Below are 22,989 nucleotides of genomic sequence, written 5' to 3' on the forward strand. Positions count from 1 at the left end.
TAAACCGAAGCACATTCGGGAGTGGCTGATTCATCTGAGTAGTGCTGCTAACAGCCAAGGTGACAAGGCTTACTTCCCCCATTTAAAACGGACACATCTGCTGTAATTGTCAAGTTAGCCGTCATTTTCAAAAATTCAAAAAAACATTCAAAAATGTCATTTTCAATTAAATGTAGTTTATTGACTCACCGTTGTCACATATTTTTAATAAATAGTGTAAGACTGAAAGACATATTGACATAAGAGACCCATATCTGAATTCACAACACAAAATAGTTGCTCTTGTCAACAGAAAGAATTAAGCAAATTCATTGGAGGATGACATTTCTCAACGCAAAACCTTCTTTAGAAAACGAATACCACAGTCCCAGAGTAGGCAACACTTCGAAATTGTGTCATACACAACTTTCAACAGATATTCGACCAGAAATGACAGAATGAGTCTCCTTTCTTCAGAACGACAGATGGTCTGTAGAAGCAAAACAATTCCACACGTCCTCTTGACGTCCAGTTTCCTCTTGAGTTTCCTCAGGGAAACTGACTCGACTGTAGGCCATGACAACCAAAGCACAGCTTAATTTCCAATTAGACAATTAACATTAGCTTGCTTGTCCACAGGATACAGGCAGAGCACTAAATACTGCAATGTCAATATATATTTTGTTACAATTTTGGGGAAATAATTACACATATTAAAAGTGAAACGGTCATTGTTTTTACGTACAAAACATAATTGTAACATTGACTTAATGATACAGCTATATGGGCAACAGAGCAGCAAGCGTGTCACTTTGTACACCTATGAAGCAACTGCAGATGCTACATTGCCCATGATACATTGCCCATGCTACTGTACATTGACCCCCCAGACAGATGCTAACTTGCATGAACTACAAAGATGTTAAACAGTTTAGGGCTCTATTCAATCTGTATCGCCGAAGCGTTCCAGGTTGTGAGATCAGAAGGTCATTTCCGATTGAGCTGACATATGCAGCGTTTACCGTGAACGCAGTCTTCGCTAACGCGGGAACATTGCCTTTAGATTTCAATCACGCTGTAAACTCTGAACTTTAGCGACCCAAACTCAATAGAGCCCTGATTTGCATAAGCAAACAATATTAAAGTAGACAAGAACAAATCTACATAAGTCATTAAAAGCCAAGTGTATTTTTCTAAACAGCACCCATCTTAAACCATCTCAAATCGCAGGCTTTGTTTAAGCAAAATGACACTACAGGCAATACATTTGCAAATTTCCAAACATACGTTGGCAAAATGTCTGTGCGATATACATGTCGTATACCTCTGATTGAACTTGCTGCAGGCCTACACAAACAGAGCACCAGGCCTGCCACGTTGTGTACAGGAGACACCCACAGCAGATTTAGCTTATGTCCCCGTTCCTAAACCTGTTATGGCAAGAGATTACAAGCCAAGTCTGACAATGGCATTAGTGTTCACATAAGCAGTCTGAACACGGCCACTGTTCAAACTCGGCTCACTGAAAAATCCCTCTTTAGTAGACAAACAAAAATATTTGGTGAACAATTTGGTCATTTTTTTGTGTTTGCATATTATATTGGGTAAAGGGTGTACTGCTTTGTGTACATTATACCAACAATGTAGTACATTTTGTACTTTATTTTAAAAAAAATAATATATGTATATATTTTCACATTGGCATTTCATAGTGTCCCTACATTTTGTAGCATTCAATTAAAGGCTTTGGATATAACAATATTTATATGGAATAAAAGTATTTCCATAATTCTATCTATATATTAAATATATTGAAATGTTTTTTTCTAAAACTTCTCTCTTCTGTAATATAACAAAAGTTGTGCTTCACAGAGAAGATGTGATTGTTAGGCAAAGTACATGTGCGTTTGGATGTGTTTAAAGGGGCAATCTGCAATAGCGACATCCGTTTTTTTCACTTTTATGACATTATTGATTCTTAAAGAATATAACTTGTAAACGAGCTGAGTAAAACTGTCGTAGCACATCGAAAACCAAAATATAAACTTGTTTTACGCCATTGTTTGTAAACAGTTCCATTGTACACAAATACTGTATATCCTCAAAGCATGGTTAAAACCAGAGATCCTATTAAATCACTATACTTATTTCAACTATTAGTATTCTAGTTCCTAATTATAGGGTTAATACTATAATGTTGATATTGTGGATGGTCAGTCCTTGCATCTATAGCTTACATTTCTCCAGCCCCCATCCCTCAGCTGTTAACCAAAATAGCAGTGGGTGTCCACTTTGTCATTGTTGTTGTTAGAACTGCAGATTGCCCCTTTAACAATAATATATTGTGTTATACAACATCTTAGACTTTGTTTTCCTTAAATACAGAGTATAGTTGATATAGGCATTATTTTTCAAGTCATATACAACGATATACAGTGCCTTGCGAAAGTATTCGGCCCCTTTGAACTTTGCGACCTTTTGCCACATTTCAGGCTTCAAACATAAAGATATAAAACTGTATTTTTTTGTGAAGAATCAACAACAAGTGGGACACAATCATGAAGTGGAACGACATTTATTGGATATTTCAAACTTTTTTAACAAATCAAAAACTGAAAAATTGGGCGTGCAAAATTATTCAGCCCCTTTACTTTCAGTGCAGCAAACTCTCTCCAGAAGTTCAGTGAGGATCTCTGAATGATCCAATGTTGAACTAAATGACTAATGATGATAAATACAATCCACCTGTGTGTAATCAAGTCTCCGTATAAATGCACCTGCACTGTGATAGTCTCAGAGGTCCGTTAAAAGCGCAGAGAGCATCACGAAGAACAAGGAACACACCAGGCAGGTCCGAGATACTGTTGTGAAGAAGTTTAAAGCCGGATTTGGATACAAAAAGATTTCCCAAGCTTTAAACATCCCAAGGAACACTGTGCAAGCGATAATATTGAAATGGAAGGAGTATCAGACCACTGCAAATCTACCAAGACCTGGCCGTCCCTCTAAACTTTCAGCTCATACAAGGAGAAGACTGATCAGAGATGCAGCCAAGAGGCCCATGATCACTCTGGATGAACTGCAGAGATCTACAGCTGAGGTGGGAGACTCTGTCCATAGGACAACAATCAGTCGTATATTGCACAAATCTGGCCTTTATGGAAAAGTGGCAAGAAGAAAGCCATTTCTTAAAGATATCCATAAAAAGTGTTGTTTAAAGTTTGCCACAAGCCACCTGGGAGACACACCAAACATGTGGAAAAATGTGCTCTGGTCAGATGAAACCAAAATTGAACTTTTTGGCAACAATGCAAAACGTTATGTTTGGCGTAAAAGCAACACAGCTGAACACACCATCCCCACTGTCAAACATGGTGGTGGCAGCATCATGGTTTGGGCCTGCTTTTCTTCAGCAGGGACAGGGAAGATGGTTAAAATTGATGGGAAGATGGATGGAGCCAAATACAGGACCATTCTGGAAGAAAACCTGATGGAGTCTGCGAAAGACCTGAGACTGGGACGGAGATTTGTCTTCCAACAAGACAATGATCCAAAACATAAAGCAAAATCTACAATGGAATGGTTCAAAAATAAACATATCCAGGTGTTAGAATGGCCAAGTCAAAGTCCAGACCTGAATCCAATCGAGAATCTGTGGAAAGAACTGAAAACTGCTGTTCACAAATGCTCTCCATCCAACCTCACTGAGCTCGAGCTGTTTTGCAAGGAGGAATGGGAAAAAATTTCAGTCTCTCGATGTGCAAAACTGATAGAGACATACCCCAAGCGGCTTACACCTGTAATCGCAGCAAAAGGTGGCGCTACAAAGTATTAACTTAAGGGGGCTGAATAATTTTGCATGGCCAATTTTTCCGTTTTTGATTTGTTAAAAAAGTTTGAAATATCCAATAAATGTCGTTCCACTTCATGATTGTGTCCCACTTGTTGTTGATTCTTCACAAAAAAATACAGTTTTATATCTTTATGTTTGAAGCCTGAAATGTGGCAAAAGGTCGCAAAGTTCAAGGGGGCCGAATACTTTCGCAAGGCACTGTATATGGATACGAAATAGAATAGGGCGGGGATGGGGGCAGCACCCAAGTAGCAGTTATCTTTATGGATGTATACCTTGGGTGTCCTTTACTAATCAGGCATAGCAGTGAGTGCATTACTCAGTAACATTTACAATCATTTTTGCATGTTGCCTAGCACTACAGTACATACACTATTATATGGCATGAAGCATTCAATGTGCAACTTCAAGCTTTGGGCACTTAAAAACATCTGAGGTAGGAGAGACAAAATCTGTACATTATAAATCATCCATTGTCATCTAAAAAGGTCACAGTTTCATTTCCTGTTCTTTCTTGATTGGGTGATGCAGTTCCAGTCAAGTGGGACAACAAGTGGGACACAATCATGAAGTGGAACGACATTTATTGGATATTTCAAACTTTTTTAACAAATCAAAAACTGAAAAATTGGGCGTGCAAAATTATTCAGCCCCTTTACTTTCAGTGCAGCAAACTCTCTCCAGAAGTTCAGTGAGGATCTCTGAATGATCCAATGTTGAACTAAATGACTAATGATGATAAATACAATCCACCTGTGTGTAATCAAGTCTCCGTATAAATGCACCTGCACTGTGATAGTCTCAGAGGTCCGTTAAAAGCGCAGAGAGCATCACGAAGAACAAGGAACACACCAGGCAGGTCCGAGATACTGTTGTGAAGAAGTTTAAAGCCGGATTTGGATACAAAAAGATTTCCCAAGCTTTAAACATCCCAAGGAACACTGTGCAAGCGATAATATTGAAATGGAAGGAGTATCAGACCACTGCAAATCTACCAAGACCTGGCCGTCCCTCTAAACTTTCAGCTCATACAAGGAGAAGACTGATCAGAGATGCAGCCAAGAGGCCCATGATCACTCTGGATGAACTGCAGAGATCTACAGCTGAGGTGGGAGACTCTGTCCATAGGACAACAATCAGTCGTATATTGCACAAATCTGGCCTTTATGGAAAAGTGGCAAGAAGAAAGCCATTTCTTAAAGATATCCATAAAAAGTGTTGTTTAAAGTTTGCCACAAGCCACCTGGGAGACACACCAAACATGTGGAAAAATGTGCTCTGGTCAGATGAAACCAAAATTGAACTTTTTGGCAACAATGCAAAACGTTATGTTTGGCGTAAAAGCAACACAGCTGAACACACCATCCCCACTGTCAAACATGGTGGTGGCAGCATCATGGTTTGGGCCTGCTTTTCTTCAGCAGGGACAGGGAAGATGGTTAAAATTGATGGGAAGATGGATGGAGCCAAATACAGGACCATTCTGGAAGAAAACCTGATGGAGTCTGCGAAAGACCTGAGACTGGGACGGAGATTTGTCTTCCAACAAGACAATGATCCAAAACATAAAGCAAAATCTACAATGGAATGGTTCAAAAATAAACATATCCAGGTGTTAGAATGGCCAAGTCAAAGTCCAGACCTGAATCCAATCGAGAATCTGTGGAAAGAACTGAAAACTGCTGTTCACAAATGCTCTCCATCCAACCTCACTGAGCTCGAGCTGTTTTGCAAGGAGGAATGGGAAAAAATTTCAGTCTCTCGATGTGCAAAACTGATAGAGACATACCCCAAGCGGCTTACACCTGTAATCGCAGCAAAAGGTGGCGCTACAAAGTATTAACTTAAGGGGGCTGAATAATTTTGCATGGCCAATTTTTCCGTTTTTGATTTGTTAAAAAAGTTTGAAATATCCAATAAATGTCGTTCCACTTCATGATTGTGTCCCACTTGTTGTTGATTCTTCACAAAAAAATACAGTTTTATATCTTTATGTTTGAAGCCTGAAATGTGGCAAAAGGTCGCAAAGTTCAAGGGGGCCGAATACTTTCGCAAGGCACTGTATATGGATACGAAATAGAATAGGGCGGGGATGGGGGCAGCACCCAAGTAGCAGTTATCTTTATGGATGTATACCTTGGGTGTCCTTTACTAATCAGGCATAGCAGTGAGTGCATTACTCAGTAACATTTACAATCATTTTTGCATGTTGCCTAGCACTACAGTACATACACTATTATATGGCATGAAGCATTCAATGTGCAACTTCAAGCTTTGGGCACTTAAAAACATCTGAGGTAGCAGAGACAAAATCTGTACATTATAAATCATCCATTGTCATCTAAAAAGGTCACAGTTTCATTTCCTGTTCTTTCTTGATTGGGTGATGCAGTTCCAGTCACACACTGCAGGGCAGGACAGGAGTGTCCCCTGCTGGGTAGCAGCAGTAGGCTCCTTTGGCATCACAAGCTGAGAATGCACACTGCTGAGTCGTATTCATTAGTGCACAACATAGCAAAAAATATATATATAATATTTCAGTTTCTTATTTGACAAATTCAGGTAGACCCCTCCCCGCTCCGGTCTGTTTTATTCTGTTTGGTTTCTAATGAATAACACCCAGTTGAGTGTTTCAGTGTGGTCCAGAGGATGCTTTGCTCCCGACTAATAACAGTACATTGGACGGGAGGGGGGGGGGGGCGGCAGCAGCCAGTGGGCTAGCTTACCAAGCTAATCTTTGATGTCCTTGAGTACAGTCACCTGAGAGACGGTCTTCTTGACCCTCAGTGCGGTGAGGCGAGCTGCAGCATTGGCGTACCAGCACTCTCGCATCAGCTTGCCTATCACCCGCAGTGCCTAACGAATCAAGAGGGATTTTTATCAATGAACAGGCCCAGATTGTACATGGTCTGACCAGACTTTTACGGTAATTTAACACACACTCTTATCCAGAGCGACTTACAGTAAGTGCATTCAACTAAGGTGCAATGCCTTCCGAAAGTATTCATACCCACTGACTTATTCTTATTTTGTTGTGTTACAGCGCGAATTAAAAATTTATGAAATCTTTTTTGTTCTCACCAATCTACACACAATACGCCCTAATGACAAAGTGAAAACGTGATTTTGGAAAAAATGTGCTAATATATTGAAAATACAGAAATATCTAATTTACGTAAGGACTCACACCCCTGAGCCAATACTTTGTAGAAGCACCTTTGGCAGCGATTACAGCTATGAGTCTTTCTGGGTAAGTCTAAGAGTTTCCACACCTGGATTGTGCAACATTTGACCACTATTCTTTTCAAAATTATTCAAGCTCTGTCAAATTGGTTGTTGATCATTGCTAGACAACCAATTTCAGGTCTTGCCATATATTTTTTAAATAGATTTAAGTCAAAACTGTAACTCAGTCATTCAGTAACATTCACTGTCTTCTTGGTAAGCAACTCCAGTGTAGGTTTTCCCTTGTTGTTTAGGTTATTGTACCGCTGAAAGGTAAATTCACCTCCCAATGTCTGGTGAAAAGCAGACTGAACCAGGTTTTCCTCTAGGATTTTGCCTGTGCTTAGCTCCATTCTGTTTCTTTTTTATCCTGAAAAACTCCCCAGTCCTTAAATATAGAATTAGGGACCTTACTGATCATTTTCTGTGTTGGGTGCAGAGATGAGGTAGTCATTCAAAAACCATGTTAAACACTTATTGCACACAGAGTGAGTCCATGCAAAGTATTATGTGACTTGTTAAGCAAATGTTTACTCCTGAACTTACTTAGGCTTGCCATCACAAAAGGGGTTGAATACTTATTGACTCAAGATATTTCAGCTTTTCATTTGTAAACATTTGGAAAAACATAATTACACTTTGACATTATGAGGTATTGTCTGCAGGCCAGTGACAAAACATCTCAATTAAATCCTTTTAAAATTCAGGCTATAGAAAAATGTGGAAAACGTCAAGGGGTCTGAATACTTTCCGAAGGCACTGTAGGTAACAACCCCATATCACAGTCATCGCAAGTAAAAACCTTTTCACAAACAGCAGTTCAATTCAAAATTCTAAATGCCAGCCAAGTCAACATACAGTATTTACTGCAGTGGTAAAACACAAAAAAATAATAAAACATTCCAGTCTAGGGTTGTAAAATTCAGGTAGCGTCACCTAAATTCCCAGGCTCCCCAGTTGGAGTATTCATAAGATTTACTGCTGATTCCAAGAATCCTCCAACTAGAAAAACCTGGACATTTTGGGGAAATGAACCGGAATTCAGCGACCCTGTTACAGTCAGAATCGTATCTCACCTCGCAGCTCTGCCACTGGTTGGGAATGTTAGGTCTCAGTTTCTGGTCACAGACAATCTTTCTCATGTCCTCCACAGAGGGATCTGAAGGCACCATGTCATAGTAAGGCAACTGAAAATCTTCTTGAAGTCCTTTGGGGAAAATTTTTTAAAAAAGAAACATTTTATCATCAGTTCCGCGGCACAAATGTACCTCCATGAGTTCCACGGCACAAATGTACCTCCATGAGTTCCACGGCACAAATGTACCTCCATGAGTTCCACGGCAATATTAAACATGTTGTTTATTCAAGATCGGTGATTCATTAAAAAAGGTCCCCAACAGTGAAAATCACATAGTTTTTTAAAATCAAATTTGATGATATTTGGATGAAGACAGTTCATAGTAGGTTGATCCAAGTATGAAAAAATGACTGTAGCTGGTACATAAGGAGGAGGCCATAGCTGGATTTGTGTCCCGCTTCAATCTTGGGAATGACTGAAGCCAAGTGGGTGACTGAAGCCCACTTGATCAAAGTGGGGCACATGGACCCCCCCTCTGCATCAATCCCTGTTGTTAGTTGCATATCCTAAAGCCTTACTTTACTTTTTCAAGCATTCGGACGGGAGATGAGTGTTATAAATTGTACAAGTCAATGGGGTCCTGCACACTGTAGGGCGGCCGGGTGCCTACACAGTGCCTTGCAAAAGTATTCATCCCCCTTGCCGTTTTTGTTGCGTTACAACCTGTAATTTAAATGGATTTTTATTTGGATTTCATGTAATGGACAGACAAAATAGTCCAAATTGGTGAAGTGAAATGAAAAAAATTACTTGTTTAAAAAAATGTAAAAGAGGTGCTGGCATATGTATTCACCCCCTTTGCTATGAAGCCCCTAAAAAATTACCAATTACCTTCAGAAGTCACATAATTAGTTAAGTAAAGTACACCTGTGTGTAATCTAAGTGTCACATGATCTCAGTATAGAGTTGAAGTCAAAAGTTTACATACACTTAGGTTGAAGTCATTAATACTAGTTTTCAACCACTCCACAAATGTCTTCTTAACAAACTATAGTTTTGGCAAGTCAGTTAGAACATCTACTTTGTGCATGACAAGTATTTTTTCCAACAATTGTTTACAAATTATGTCACTTATAATTCACTGTATCACAATTCCAGTGGGTCAGAAGTTACATACACTAAGTTGACTGTGCCTTTAAACAGCTTGGAAAATTCCCGAAAATTATGTCATGGCTTTAGAAGCTTCTGATAGGCTAATTGGCATCATTTGAGTCAATTGGAGGTGTACCTGTGGATGTATTTCAAGGCCTACCTTCAAACTCAGTGCTTCTTTGCTTGACATCATGGTAAAATCAAAAGAAATCAGCAAAGACCTCAGGAAAAAAAAAACTTGTAGACCTCCACAAGTCTGGTTCATCCTTGGGAGCAATTTCCAAATGCCAGAAGGTACCACGTTCATCTGTACAAACAATATTATGCAAGTATAAAAACCATGGGACCACGCAGCTGTCATACCGCTCAGGAAGGAGATGCGTTCTGTCTCCTAGAGATGAATGTACTTCGGTGTGAAAAGAGCAAACCAATCCCAGAACAGCAGTAAAGGCCCCTTTGAAGATGCTGGAGCAAACAGGTACAAAAGTATCTATGTCCACAGTAAAACGAGTCCTATATCGACATAACCTGAAAGGCTGCTCAGCAAGGAAGAAGCCACTGCTCCAAAACTGACATTAAAAAAAAGCCAGACTACAGTTTGCAACTGCACATGGGGACAAAGATCGTACTTTTTGGACAAATGTCCTCTGGTCTGATGAAACAAAAATAGAACTGTATGGCCATAATGACCATTGTTATGTTTGGAGGAAAAAGGGAGATGCTTGCAAGCCGAAGAACACCATCCCAACAGTGAAGCATGGGGGTGGCAACATCATGTTGTGGGGGTGCTTTGCTGCAGGAGGGACTGGTGCACTAAACAAAATATATGGCACCATGAGGTGCCATCACCCCTGGTGAGACAAAACCGCGACTTGTCAGTGAAGAGCACTTTTTGCCAGTCCTGTCTGGTCCAGCGACGGTGGGTTTGTGCTCATAGGTGATGTTGTTGCCAGTGATGTCTGGTGAGGACCTGCCTTACAACAGGGAGCCTTTCTCAGCCTATTGCGGACAGTCTGAGCACTGATGGATTGTGCGTTCCTGGTGTAACTCGGGCAGTTGTTGCCATCCTGTACCGGTCCCGCAGGTGTGATGTTCAGATGTACCGATCCTGTGTAGATGTTGTTACACGTGGTCTGACACTGAGGACAATCAGCTGTCCGTCCTGTCTCCCTGTCTTAGGCGTCTCACAGTACGGACATTGCAATTTATTTCCCTGGCCACATCTGCAGTCCTCATGCCTCCTTGCAGCATGTTCACACAGATGAGCAGGGACCCTGGGCATCTTTCTTTTGGTGTTTTTCAAAGTCAGTAGAAAGGCCTCTATGTTTTCATAACTGTGACATTAATTGCCTACCGTCTGTCAGCTGTTAGTGTCTTAACAACCGTTCCACAGGTGCATGTTCATTAATTGTTCATGGTTCATTGAACCAGCATGGGAAACAGTGTTTAAACCCTTTACAATGAAGATCGGTGAAGTTAATTTGTAAAAATCCAACTATCTTTGAAAGACAGGGTCCTGAAAAAGGGACATTTATTTTTTTGCTGAGTTTAGATGGCTAGACTATATTTGCTTTGCTTATACGGTGGTGAGGACAGTAGTCCTACTGACAACTTCAACAGGACGAGGATCAATTGATGTTTACTGATCATGAAAAGTATGCAGTTACATGCTGTATAACTCTGATGAGAGAGATAAATGTGGAATAATCTGAAATGTGAAATTCTGACAATACTCTTCAAGAGGTGATGATTATAAAAACAAATAGTTCTAACATTTAACAATCCCTTGAAAATGGCACGTAGTTGTCATTGGTTTTAGCAGAGCTGGTGGTCTCCTTGCCCCCCGGCAGCCAAATCGAACACTCTGCACCATATCATGACGTTTTATTGATAACAACCCATGCCAGCAGCATACCACCCTGCATCCCACTGCTGGCTTGTTTCTGAAGCTAAGCAGGGTTGGTCCTGGTCAGCAGCATACCACCCTGCATCCCACTGCTGGCTTGTTTCTGAAGCTAAGCAGGGTTGGTCCTGGTCAGCAGCATACCACCCTGCATCCCACTGCTGGCTTGTTTCTGAAGCTAAGCAGGGTTGTTCCTGGTCAGCAGCATACCACCCTGCATCCCACTGCTGGCTTGTTTCTGAAGCTAAGCAGGGTTGGTCCTGGTCAGCAGCATACCACCCTGCTTCCCACTGCTGGCTTGTTTCTGAAGCTAAGCAGGGTTGGTCCTGGTCAGCAGCATACCACCCTGCATCCCACTGCTGGCTTGTTTCTGAAGCTAAGCAGGGTTGGTCCTGGTCAGCAGCATACCACCCTGCATCCCACTGCTGGCTTGTTTCTGAAGCTAAGCAGGGTTGTTCCTGGTCAGCAGCATACCACCCTGCATCCCACTGCTGGCTTGTTTCTGAAGCTAAGCAGGGTTGTTCCTGGTCAGCAGCATACCACCCTGCATCCCACTGCTGGCTTGTTTCTGAAGCTAAGCAGGGTTGGTCCTGGTCAGCAGCATACCACCCTGCTTCCCACTGCTGGCTTGTTTCTGAAGCTAAGCAGGGTTGGTCCTGGTCAGCAGCATACCACCCTGCATCCCACTGCTGGCTTGTTTCTGAAGCTAAGCAGGGTTGGTCCTGGTCAGCAGCATACCACCCTGCATCCCACTGCTGGCTTGTTTCTGAAGCTAAGCAGGGTTGGTCCTGGTCAGTCCCTGGATGGGAGACCAGATGCTGTTGGAAGTGGTATTGGAGGGCCAGTAGGAGGCACTCTTTCCTCTGGTCTAAAATAAAATATCCCAATGCCCCAGGGTAGTGATTGGGAACACTGCCCTGTGTAGGGTGCTGTCTTTCGGATGGGACGTTAAACGGGTGTCCTGACTCTGAGGTCATTAAAGATCCCATGACACTTAATTGTAAGAATAGGGGTGTTAACCCTGGTGTCCTGGCTAAATTCCCAAACTGTCCCTTATATGGTCACCTAATCATCCCCAGCTTACAATTGTATCTTTCACTCCTCTCCCCTGTAACTATTCCTCAGGTTGTTGCTGTAAATTATCATTTGTTCTCAGTCAACTTACCTGATAAAATAGGCTCAGAATGACCTTGTTACCTGGCAATGACCACAAGGGTATTTTAAAAAGCTGTCAGTCAAGGTGCGCTCATGAATATAAACTCCCTGACCACTCTGCCTGTTCTTTCAGGCTTCCTGATAGTTAGAGATGAGAGAAAAAAGGTACAACTTGATTCAATTCTGAACATTTTAATAGTGTAAAAATATTACGGGTGACGTTTTTGGTCATTCAAAAAGGCATTTTTTACTTGTGCTGTACCTTTAATATTTATAAAAGTGACAAATCACTGAATAAAGTCATTCGAGTCATCTACCCAAATAAATCAATAACTGCATCAGTCACTGCTCCAGTGTAATTTATTCCAGTGCATTACCTGCACAGACTGGACACTTCCATTCCATTTGCTTAAGGTTGCTTTTGTACCAACAGTTAAACGACTTGACCTGTGTCCCAAATGACACCCTATTCCCTACATAGAGGTTCCCTGGTCAAAAGTAGTGTACTATACAGGGAATAGAATATTAGCTTCAGCTTTAAATAGTGTCATTTCTAGTGTATTCGTTGCACAGTCTGGGGATTTCCATTTTATTTGCTTCAGTTTGCTTCTTCTTTTTTTAAATATAAATAAATATATAAATAAATAAATAAATATATATATATATATAAATAAATAAACTTACCCCTGACGGAACACCTCCGTGCCAGTTCCCAGAACACCAGGCCCAGGGAGTAGATATCGGCCCGCTTGAATGACTCAAAGCTGCTCATATTGATCGTGTCATCCAGCAGTTCTGGTGCCATGTACCTGCCGGGAGGGAGGATACACTTGTTAACTCCTAATTAACTGGGTTTTAGGGTGAGAGAGTCAACAATGACGCATATGTCCGTTCGAGTAAGAAGACTCAATGTCCTGGCAGAGATACGCAGACAGGCAGCAGGCACACAGAGATACGCAAGGCCAGTTTATTATTATAGATACAGGGCTCCATGTGAGCTGTGGTCCATTCATTCTGCTAACAGTTTACAAGCAAAGCATATGGTGACCCTAAAAAAATAAAAAAATAAAAAATAAAAAAAAGGAGCTCTGAATGATGGAGAGAGCACGTGGAAGGGGATCGCTGTCAATTTCCTAAACGAAACGAGGGCGAGTGATGTGAGGTAAAGACTTGTCGTGTGTACCAAATGGCACCCTATTCTCTAGTGCACTACTTTAGACCAGAGCTGTGGCATTTGGGACATACACAAAGCCAATGTGAGACCTTCCTGATCACCAGCCCAATATTTCTCCCTCCATCTCTCTAAAAGGACATAAAGATAAAATACTAATAATTGAATAAGTAGATTAAAGTGGCCAATAAACATGCCCATGCCCTTCTCTCAGGTAAAAGCGTTACCTCTTTGTTCCTACTCTGTGATTCGACGGTATGTCGATGGTGTTGGTGCTGGAGTCGTGTTTCACAGCCAATCCCAGGTCTGCTATGACGGCTGTCCCATTCTTCTTCACCAGGATATTCTTAGACTTGATGTCTCTGTGGGCAATGGCAGGTTTCCCTGTAAGACAGATCCCAAATCAGAGTTATGTTACATGTCATTTCAACTTGCTAACGTGACACATGGGGTTTGCTGTCCCTGTTGTATGGCCCTTGCAAAATAGATGTCCAGGGCTAGGAATAATAGATTAATAATAGATAATAACACATTACAATACAGTTATACGTCATGTCACTTCAATAACTTGCTAAACAGAAGTCTGGTGCTCACAATAGATTAACAGTAGTACTGTGTACACATCTGACACAAAGACAACCCATTCAGAAGAAAATACCATAGGTGTCATATTGTAACTATTGAAGTAGGGCTTTGGTTATGAATGTGACAAGGTCACTACAGCAAGTAACTAGCAACACCAAGAAGTGTGCTTGGGATAGTAGCTAAGAATAACAAGATGCTCCACGAAAGAGGATTTTCTGCTATTCGTGCTCTGTACAGTAGGAGGCCCTCACCTAGTCACAGTGAGTAATCTTCTGACCGTTGGTAAATAAATACATGTGAATCCTGTGGGATGTTAAATAGATAATCTATAGCAGGAATGGCATCATTGTAACACTAGACTGACAGATACACAGGTCTGCAATTGTTACTGAATTGGAGTCTACTATACTGCAAAAAAATAGCCGAGGGCAAATATATATATCTGTGGAGCTGTGGCTAGGACCTGGGAGCTGTAGTGCCCGATCTAGGCAGAGAGGATTGCGGTGCCAGTCCCTCACCCTGAGTGCCAATGATCTCCATGTGGAGGTGTGCCAGACCGCTGGTGATGGACAAGGCCAGGACGATCATGCCGTCCACAGACACTGTGTACCTGTTCAGGTAGTCGAACAGAGAGCCGTGCTCGTGGTACTCTGACACCAGCCACAGCTGGGTCCAAGAGCCGTTATCTGCAATGCAAAAACAGCAAAGGGCATGGTCATACACCTGGAGTCAGTGTATGCGTACAGTCCTATTGAGAACGTTGGTCTCACATGGTCAAAACAATAGAGATGACCCTGGTCAAAAGTAGTGCACTTAATGAGGACCAGGGTGCCATTTGCCCAAATGTGTCAATAAGTACCTTTGTTATCGGCTGCGATGAATCCCAGGATGCTCTCGTGTCGGAGCATGATGGTCTGGTAGATCTCTGCCTCTCTGAACCAGGACCTCTCGTCTCGGGATGAGAAGATCTTCACTGCCACGTCCTCCCCTCGCCACCTCCCTCGCCACACCTCCCCGAAGCGGCCCTTCCCAATGGTCTCCTGCAGCACGATGGTCCGAGCTATTGTCCGCTGTACCAGCAGCGGCAGCCCTGTGAAACATAAACTAAATCAGTTTAATCAGGGTTTTATTTAGTTTTTACCTTTATTTAACTAGGCAAGTCAGTTAAGAACAAATTCGTGTTTACAATGACAGCCTACCCCGGATGGCACTGGGCCAATTGTGCGCCGCCCTATGGGACTCCCAATCACGGCCGGTTGTGATACAGCCTGGAATTGAACCAGGGTCTGTAGTAACGCCTCTAGCCCTGAGATGCAGTGCCTTAAAACGCTGCGCCACTCGGGAGCCGTCAGGAGTTACAACTGATCTGCCAGGAACATCATCTCTCTGAACTCGACTTGTTTCTCTCACTTCCTGTCCATTGTGGCCATATCAAGCAAATAAAATGGTGTTCAATATTAAAACCTCAGATTGATTCGCTACACTAACCATGAGGTCTATCTATCAGAGTGCCATTAGCCTGCTCTCCTCTGGTGTGCGCCTAAATGGAATCACCATTACAGACCCATTGCCTTGAAAAGGGATGTCCATTCCTGTGATTCTATTTCTATGACTGTAAATGCATTTGTAGACTCTCTCTTACCGGAGCCTGAGCCGGACGTGCTCATGTCATAGATGAGATCTTTAATACACTTGTCGGGGGGCATGAGACTCTGGTCGTCCAGGGGCTCCTCCACGTCATTCTTGTGGGCCCTGTTGTTGGCACAGCGCTGGCCCTGCACCACACACACCCCCAGCAGGATGCTCACACACAGCAGGGCAGAGGGAACCAGGATGACCGCAGCCAGCTCCAGCCTGCCCCAGCCGGGCTCCTCCGAAGGCCTCTCAACATAGCCTACACAACACACAGAAGCATACACACCATACTATGTATTCAAAAACAGAGGACCTCATTCAGTAACAAGAAGGTCAGTAGATTAAATGTGCAATGGCCCACACATTTGTGATATAAGATTTTTTTTTAAACGTGGATGGAGAATGTTTAGGGATTTAAAAAAATATATATATACTTCCTGAACTCAAATAATACATAGGCTAATACTTCTCATGATCTCTATGCCCTCTAGTGGTCATTTTCAACTGTATTCATTAACCCATTACGTCATGTAGTAAGTAACATACTGTACCAGCTTGTGGTCAAAATATGAAGCTGAAGAAATCTCACCAAAAACAAAGGCCCCATTCTGTTCACCAGCACCTAACGATGTTATGAATATGGTTGTGTCCCAAATGACAACCAAAGGTAGTGCCCTACCTTTGACCAGATCCCAATGGGGTTGCCAGTATCATTTACTCCATGATCATTTAGTCAGACCGAAACTGGCCTGGGTGCTATTCTGCTATTCTGCTATTCAGGGTTTTACTGGGCATAGGTTTTATACGTTCAGCTTGTTTTACCAATAATACAAATTCCATGGAGTCATGCACCGACTGCAAAATGCATCTTGGAGATACGTATCTAGACTATGAATCACTCAACATATGACATGGCTCTGACTGTACTGCCAGACATATCCAGTGAGCCTAACTTTGTGTCGCTATTTTGGGGAAATTAACAAGCACTGACTGAATGACATTGATGCAAATGTCCTGGAATTACCATGGAAATACTAATACTAAAAAAGTACTAAAGCAGTTACTTTTCAAAGTTGGAATAGCCTTAATATCAACAAAACAGAAAGTGCACTCTAGAGCTTAAGTGGCGTCATGTTATTTTGACCAGATGGTCTTATCCCCAATTACAGCAATAGTCTTCGAGTGTCCTCGTCTAGTAAGACGTCTTGCAACATTGACAGGGTGAGAACTGTACACAGATTCAGACATGGACACGACAACCCGAGTCAACTGTTTCATAACATGTCTTCTTTCCCTTTGACCTAAAAGCCTTTCTACCACACGTCCAAGTAGAGCAAAGCAAGTCACTCAACGAAGCAAAACAACAGGGTGGGGGGGGGGGTCCGTCTCTAACCTCCATTGCCCTACTGGTGAAAAGATTGAATGTTTTTCAACATGCATATCAGTTTGGATGCACTTGGGACATATCTACTTCCCCATATGCTTTGAATAGGCCACTTATCTGTGTCTAATGTCAGTAGTGGCATGTGTTCGGACAGCAATCATTCATCATTTTTTGACATATTCAAATATTTGTATCCAAATCTCAATATCTTCACGACGGTATGAAACAACGTGTTCTTAAGAATAGGCAAATTTCTGGAAATCAACGTCCCCGGTTTGAAACAAAGAACAGTCATTATGACAAGAAATAGAGTCTATAGAACAGGCTTCCCCATTCAAAACATTGATGGGCATAATGGGTGGACAGGCAGCCATTGCTAACGTACCCATAGGAGCTAGATCATATATTAAATTTCTATGCACTAGGCAGATTCAGTATTTTACATGCACAGAGCCATTTTATTGTAGATTTCAAACATTACAACTGTAGTGGGCTAAAGTGATCTCATCTACCCTTTGAACTTTCAGTCATGTGCTCTAACCGGTTACAATAAGATCCATAAAACATATCTAAATGAGCTTGTTTTCACGTGATCCATTGACGTCAGCGTTATATATACACACACACACTACGGTTCAAAAGTTTGAGGTAACTTAGAAATATCCTTGTTTTTGAAAGAAAAGCAACACCAGGATGCGGGCCTTCTAGGCAGAGTGGCAAAGAAAAAGCCATATCTCAGACTTGGCCAATAAAAAGAAAAGATTAAAGGTGGGCAAAAGAACAGACACTGGACAGAGGAACTCTGCCTAGAAGGCCAGCATCTCGGAGTTGCTGGCCTCTTCACTGTTGTGGCGTTGAGACTGGTGTTTTGCGGGTACAATTTTTTTTACCCTTTTTTTCTCCCCAATTTCGTGGTATCCAATTATTAGTAGTTACTGTCTTGTCTCATCGCTACAACTCCCGTACGGGCTCGGGAGAGACGAAGGTCGAGAGTCATGCGTCCTCCGAAACACAACCCAACCAAGCCGCACTGCTTCTTTAACACAGCGCGCATCCAACCTGGAAGCCAGCTGCACCAATGTGTCGGAGGAAACACCGTGCTCCTAGCGACTTGGTCAGCGTGCACTGCGCCCAGCCCGCCACAGGAGTCGCTAGTGCGCGATGAGACAAGGATATCCCTACCGGCCAAGCCCTCCCTAACCCGGACGACGCTATGCCAATTGTGCGTCGCCCCATGGACCTCCTGGTCACGGCCGGCTGCGACAGAGCCCGGGCTCGAACTCAGAGTCTATTTAACGAAGCTGCCAGTTGAGGACTTGTGAGGCATCTGTTCCTCAAACTAGACACGAATGTACTTGCGACTCCGGGATGCTGGCCTTCTAGGCAGAATTCTTCTGTTCAGTGTCTGTTTTTTTGCCCATCTTAATCTTTTCTTTTTATTGGCCAGTCTGAGATATGGCTTTATCTTTGCAACTCTGCCTAGAAGTCCAGCGTCCCGGCGTCGACTCTTCACTGTTGTGGCGTTGAGACTGGTGTGTTGCAGGTACTATTTAATGAAGCTGCCAGTTCAGGACTTGTGAGGCATCTGTTTCTCAAACTAGACACTAATGTACTTGTCCTCTTGCTAAGTTTTGCACCGGGGCCTCCCACTCATTCTATTCTGGTTAGAGCCAGTTTGCGGTGTTCTGTGAAGAGAGTAGTACACAGCGTTGTACGAGATCTTCAGTTTCTTGGCAATTTCTCACATGGAATAGCCTTCATTACTCAGAACAAAAATAGAGTGACGAGTTTTAGAAGAGAGGTCTTTGTTTCTGGTCAGTTTGAGCCTGTAATCGAACCCACAAATGCTGATGCTCCAGATACTCAATTAGTCTAAAAGAAGGACAGTTTTATTTCTTTTTAAATCAGCACAACAGTTTTCAGCTGTGAAAGCACAATTGCAAAAGGGTTTTCTAATGATCATTTAGCCTTTTAAAATGATCAACTTGGATTAGCTAACAACGTGCCATTGGAACATAGGAGTGATGGTTGCTGATAATGGGCCTCTGTACGCCCATGTAGATATTCCATTAAAAATCAGCCATTTCCAGCTACAATAGTCATTTACAACATTAACAATGTCTGCACTGTATTTCTGATCCATTTGATGTTATTTTAATGGACCAAAAATGTGATTTTCTTTCAAAAACAAGGACATTTCTAAGTGACCCCAAACTTTTGAAATATCATTTTTTACATTTTATTTATTTATTTATTTATTGTTTAAAACTTTTTTGTTAACTGATTTCAAAGCCAAGATCAACTGTGACTTGAAGGCTGATGAAATATACTGGACAAAACATGTATTATAAGTATATGGAAGAGATCCTTCTGTTTATTCTACTCATTCAAAATATTTTACCTTTCATCAATGGAGTCCGGAAAGCCTCCATAAAATACACAGAGCAAAAATATAAAAACGCAACATGTAAAATGCTTCATGAGCTGAAATAAACCAAATCCAGAAATATTCCATATGCACAAGAAGCTTATTTCTCTCAAATGTTGTGCACAAAGTTGTTTCCATCCCTGTTGGTGAGCATTTCTCCATTGCCAATATAATCCATCCACCTGACAGGTGCGGCATATCAAGAAGCTAATTAAACATCATGAGCATTACACAGGTGTACCTTCTGCTGGGGACAATAAAATGGCACCTTAAAATGTGCAGTTGTCACATAACACAATGCCACAGATGTCTCAGGTTGAGGGAGCGCGCAATTGGCATGCTGACTGCAGGAAAGTCCACAAGAGCTATTGCCAGAGAATTGAACGTTAATTTCTTTACCATAAACTGCTTCCAACATCGTTTTAGAGAATTTGGCCTCACAACCGTAGACCACATGTATGGCGTTGTGTGGGTGAGCGGTTTACTGATGTCAACATTGTGAACAGAGTGCTCCACGGTGACGGTGGGGCTATGGCATGGGGAAGTATAAGCTACGGACAACGAACAATTGCATTTTATCGATGGCAATTTGAATGCACAGAGATACCGTGACGAGATCCTGAGGCCCATTGTCCTGCCATTCATCCGCTGCCATCACCTCATGTTTCAGCATGATAATGTCGCAAGGATCTGTACACAATTCCTGGAAGCTGAAAATGTCCCAGTTCTTCCATGGCCTACATACTCACCAGAAATGTCACCCATTGCGCCAGTTTGTGATGCTGTGGATCGTTGCGTACGACAGTGTGTTCCAGTTCCCGCCAATATCCAGCAACTTTGCACAGCCATTGAAGAGGAGTGGGACAACATTCCACAGGCCACAAGCAACAGCCTGATCAACTCTATGGGAAGGAGATGTGTCGCGCTGCACGAGGCAAATGATGGTCGCACCAGATACTGACTGGTATACTTTTTTTTTAAAGGTATCTGTGACCAATAGATGTCTATCTGTATTCCCAGACATGTGGAATCTATAGATTAGGGCCAAATTGACTTAAATTGACTGATTACCTTATATGAACTGTAAAACAGCTACACACACTTCATCCACAGCGATAGTAGTAAGTTATATCGTTGTCTAAGTGGCCTTTATGAGTTATTGATATAGCGCTTATCTTTTCTCTGTAGCTCGGGCAATTTGGAAGCTGTTCGACCGCTCTGCTTTGGTGCATACAATCAATGTGGTTACCACGGGAACGGTAATCAAGGTCATAGCACAGGCACTGAAGAATAGAGGAAATAGAGAGTCTAGTCCGTGCCCTCTTAAAATACAAGTCCGTACCCTCTTAAATACAAGGTTGTCAGCAATAGTGCAGTTCTCCTCTGAAACAGCAGAGATCACTTTAACATCCCCGTATCCATTCATACCCGAAGTTGTTGTGTAGACTGTCGTCTGTGAACAACTGACGAATGTTACCTTTAACAGCTTTATCATACTGTGTGTGTTGATTTTTCGCCTCAAAGGGTCTAAGTACACTCTGATGATTGGTCTGGGTCCTGTAGTGTCACTGTAAATCAGTTATTACCAACCCTGGCCCTGGAGAGACACCGGGTGTGCAGGCCTTTGTTCTAGCCCAGCACAGTCTGATTCGACTTAACTATTCTAAACCTTACATATACGATTCTAGATATAAGAAGCTTTATGACACACACACACACACACACACACACACACATACAAATAGTTCTATGGAAAAGGTCAGATAGGTCAATTATATGATATGAAGAGTACAATTCTAGGGTTTTGGGCTATTTAGGGAGCGAGCCGATGTTAACTTGCAAGGTACAGTGTTACTGCGAGTTGTACACTGAGCATACAAAACATGAGAAATGCATGCTCTTTCCATGACAGACTGACCAGGTGAATCCAGGTTAAAGCTATGAGCCCTACTGATGTCACTTGTTAAATCCACTTCAAATCAGTATAGATGAAGGTGAGGAGGATTTTTAAGCCTTGAGACATGGATTGTGTATGTGTGCCATTCAGACAGTGAATGTGCAAGACAAAATATTTCAGTGCCTTTGAACAGGTTATGGTAGTAGGTGCCAGGCACACTGGTTTGAGTGTGTCAAGAACTGCAACGCTCAAGAGTGTCCTGTGTGTATCAAAAATGGTCCACCACCCAAAGGACATGGGAGACTCCCCCCAAAGGACACCCAATGAACTGAGGCACTTCTGAGGGCAAAAAGGGGCACAACTCAATATTAGGAAGGTGTTGCTAATGTTTTGTACAGTCATTATATATCCATTTCGAGGCCTAAATCGTAATAATATACATTTGGCCGATTATAATGTGTACAAACCCTCACATTCCTAATGAAGAGTAACTTTGAGGAGAGCAAAGTGAAACGCCAGGAACTAAAAAGGGAGAAGCATGTGGATGTCATACAGCTTCATAGCACCATAACTAACTACAGATCTTCCATACCGAACAGTAACAGAAATCAGGCGACGTTGAAACGTCAAAGATGAGAATGTTTACTCACCGAGGTCGCCGTGTTGAGAACAGCAACATGTACCGACAGCTTTAACTAACCTACCTCTAAGCCCTCTACCGTCGACAAAGCAGGCGGTTCGCTCTAACCAATTCCACACGCCTGGCCTGACGAGGTATCTATAAACCTGACGGGTTTGCGGCGGGTAACCTCTGACAACATTATGTCACAGGATACGCTAGGCCAATCAATGGTAGCTTAGCTCGTCTGGCTAGACCACAGTCTGAGCGGGAAATCCCTCCTGGAATGCGCTCTAGCTACAAACGATGTCCGCATGGGTTTTCTATTTCTTTATAACGCTTTCCTTTGGTAGAATAAACACAGGTCAGGCTGAGAGTATTAAATGGTTAAGGGACATGTGTTTGAGTTTCGAAACCATGGGGTTAAATTCCAGAAAGTGAAAACCATAATGATTGGGCAAAATATTCTAATAACAGTACAATAGACTTTGCGATAAGTAGCGTGACTTCATAATTACCTGGATGCAGATGCAGGGTCTCGTTGTTGCAGAAGTCTGTGAAGCAGCAGTTCCTCTTGGAGACGTTCCGGGAGCTGTAGCAGAAGACCTGTCCCCTCATCTCAGCCGGGGACAGACAGGACTTGACGGCCTCCTCCTTCCCGTTGATCAGCATCACAGAGTTCCAGCAGGCCCCGTCTGCACCCGTCTCACAGGTGTTGTTGGCACATAGCTGGCACACACACTTCAGAGCTGAAATGCAACAGTGTGACATTTTGATGCTTGGCTTTCTACGAATACGCTTCTTAGTAAACTCCCAAGTTTGTGATTTTCTAGAGCCTTTCTTGCATATCACTTCAACTTCTGAAGAACAACATTAATAACTGTATACCTCATGTTTTAGGACAAGCCGTCTCAGGTACCGCATG

General features: G+C 42.4%; 1 protein-coding gene across 4 annotated transcripts in view; it reads right to left on the reverse strand.

Moving 5' to 3' along the window:
- Positions 1-5,918: 5,918 nt before the first annotated feature.
- LOC139397182 (activin receptor type-1C-like) overlaps positions 5,919-22,989 on the reverse strand; it is a 28,002-nt gene continuing 10,931 nt past the window's right edge. For 2 of the 4 annotated variants that reach the window (XM_071144055.1, XM_071144069.1), the window contains exons 2-10: positions 22,583-22,813; positions 15,744-15,995; positions 14,961-15,191; positions 14,620-14,787; positions 13,744-13,900; positions 13,030-13,154; positions 8,134-8,264; positions 6,559-6,688; positions 5,919-6,314 (exon numbers count right to left, since the gene is read on the reverse strand). In XM_071144055.1, the coding sequence (XP_071000156.1) occupies positions 6,563-6,688; positions 8,134-8,264; positions 13,030-13,154; positions 13,744-13,900; positions 14,620-14,787; positions 14,961-15,191; positions 15,744-15,995; positions 22,583-22,813 (1,421 nt within the window). In that variant the 3' untranslated portion in view covers positions 5,919-6,314; positions 6,559-6,562. Of the gene's footprint in view, positions 6,318-6,558; positions 6,689-8,133; positions 8,265-13,029; positions 13,155-13,743; positions 13,901-14,619; positions 14,788-14,960; positions 15,192-15,743; positions 15,996-22,582; positions 22,814-22,989 lie in introns of all 4 variants that reach the window. The other 2 variants (XM_071144063.1, XM_071144076.1) reach the window with 2 other exon arrangements.

This window comes from Oncorhynchus clarkii, chromosome 3 (genome assembly GCF_045791955.1).
Source record: "Oncorhynchus clarkii lewisi isolate Uvic-CL-2024 chromosome 3, UVic_Ocla_1.0, whole genome shotgun sequence".
Classification (NCBI taxonomy): domain Eukaryota; kingdom Metazoa; phylum Chordata; class Actinopteri; order Salmoniformes; family Salmonidae; genus Oncorhynchus; species Oncorhynchus clarkii.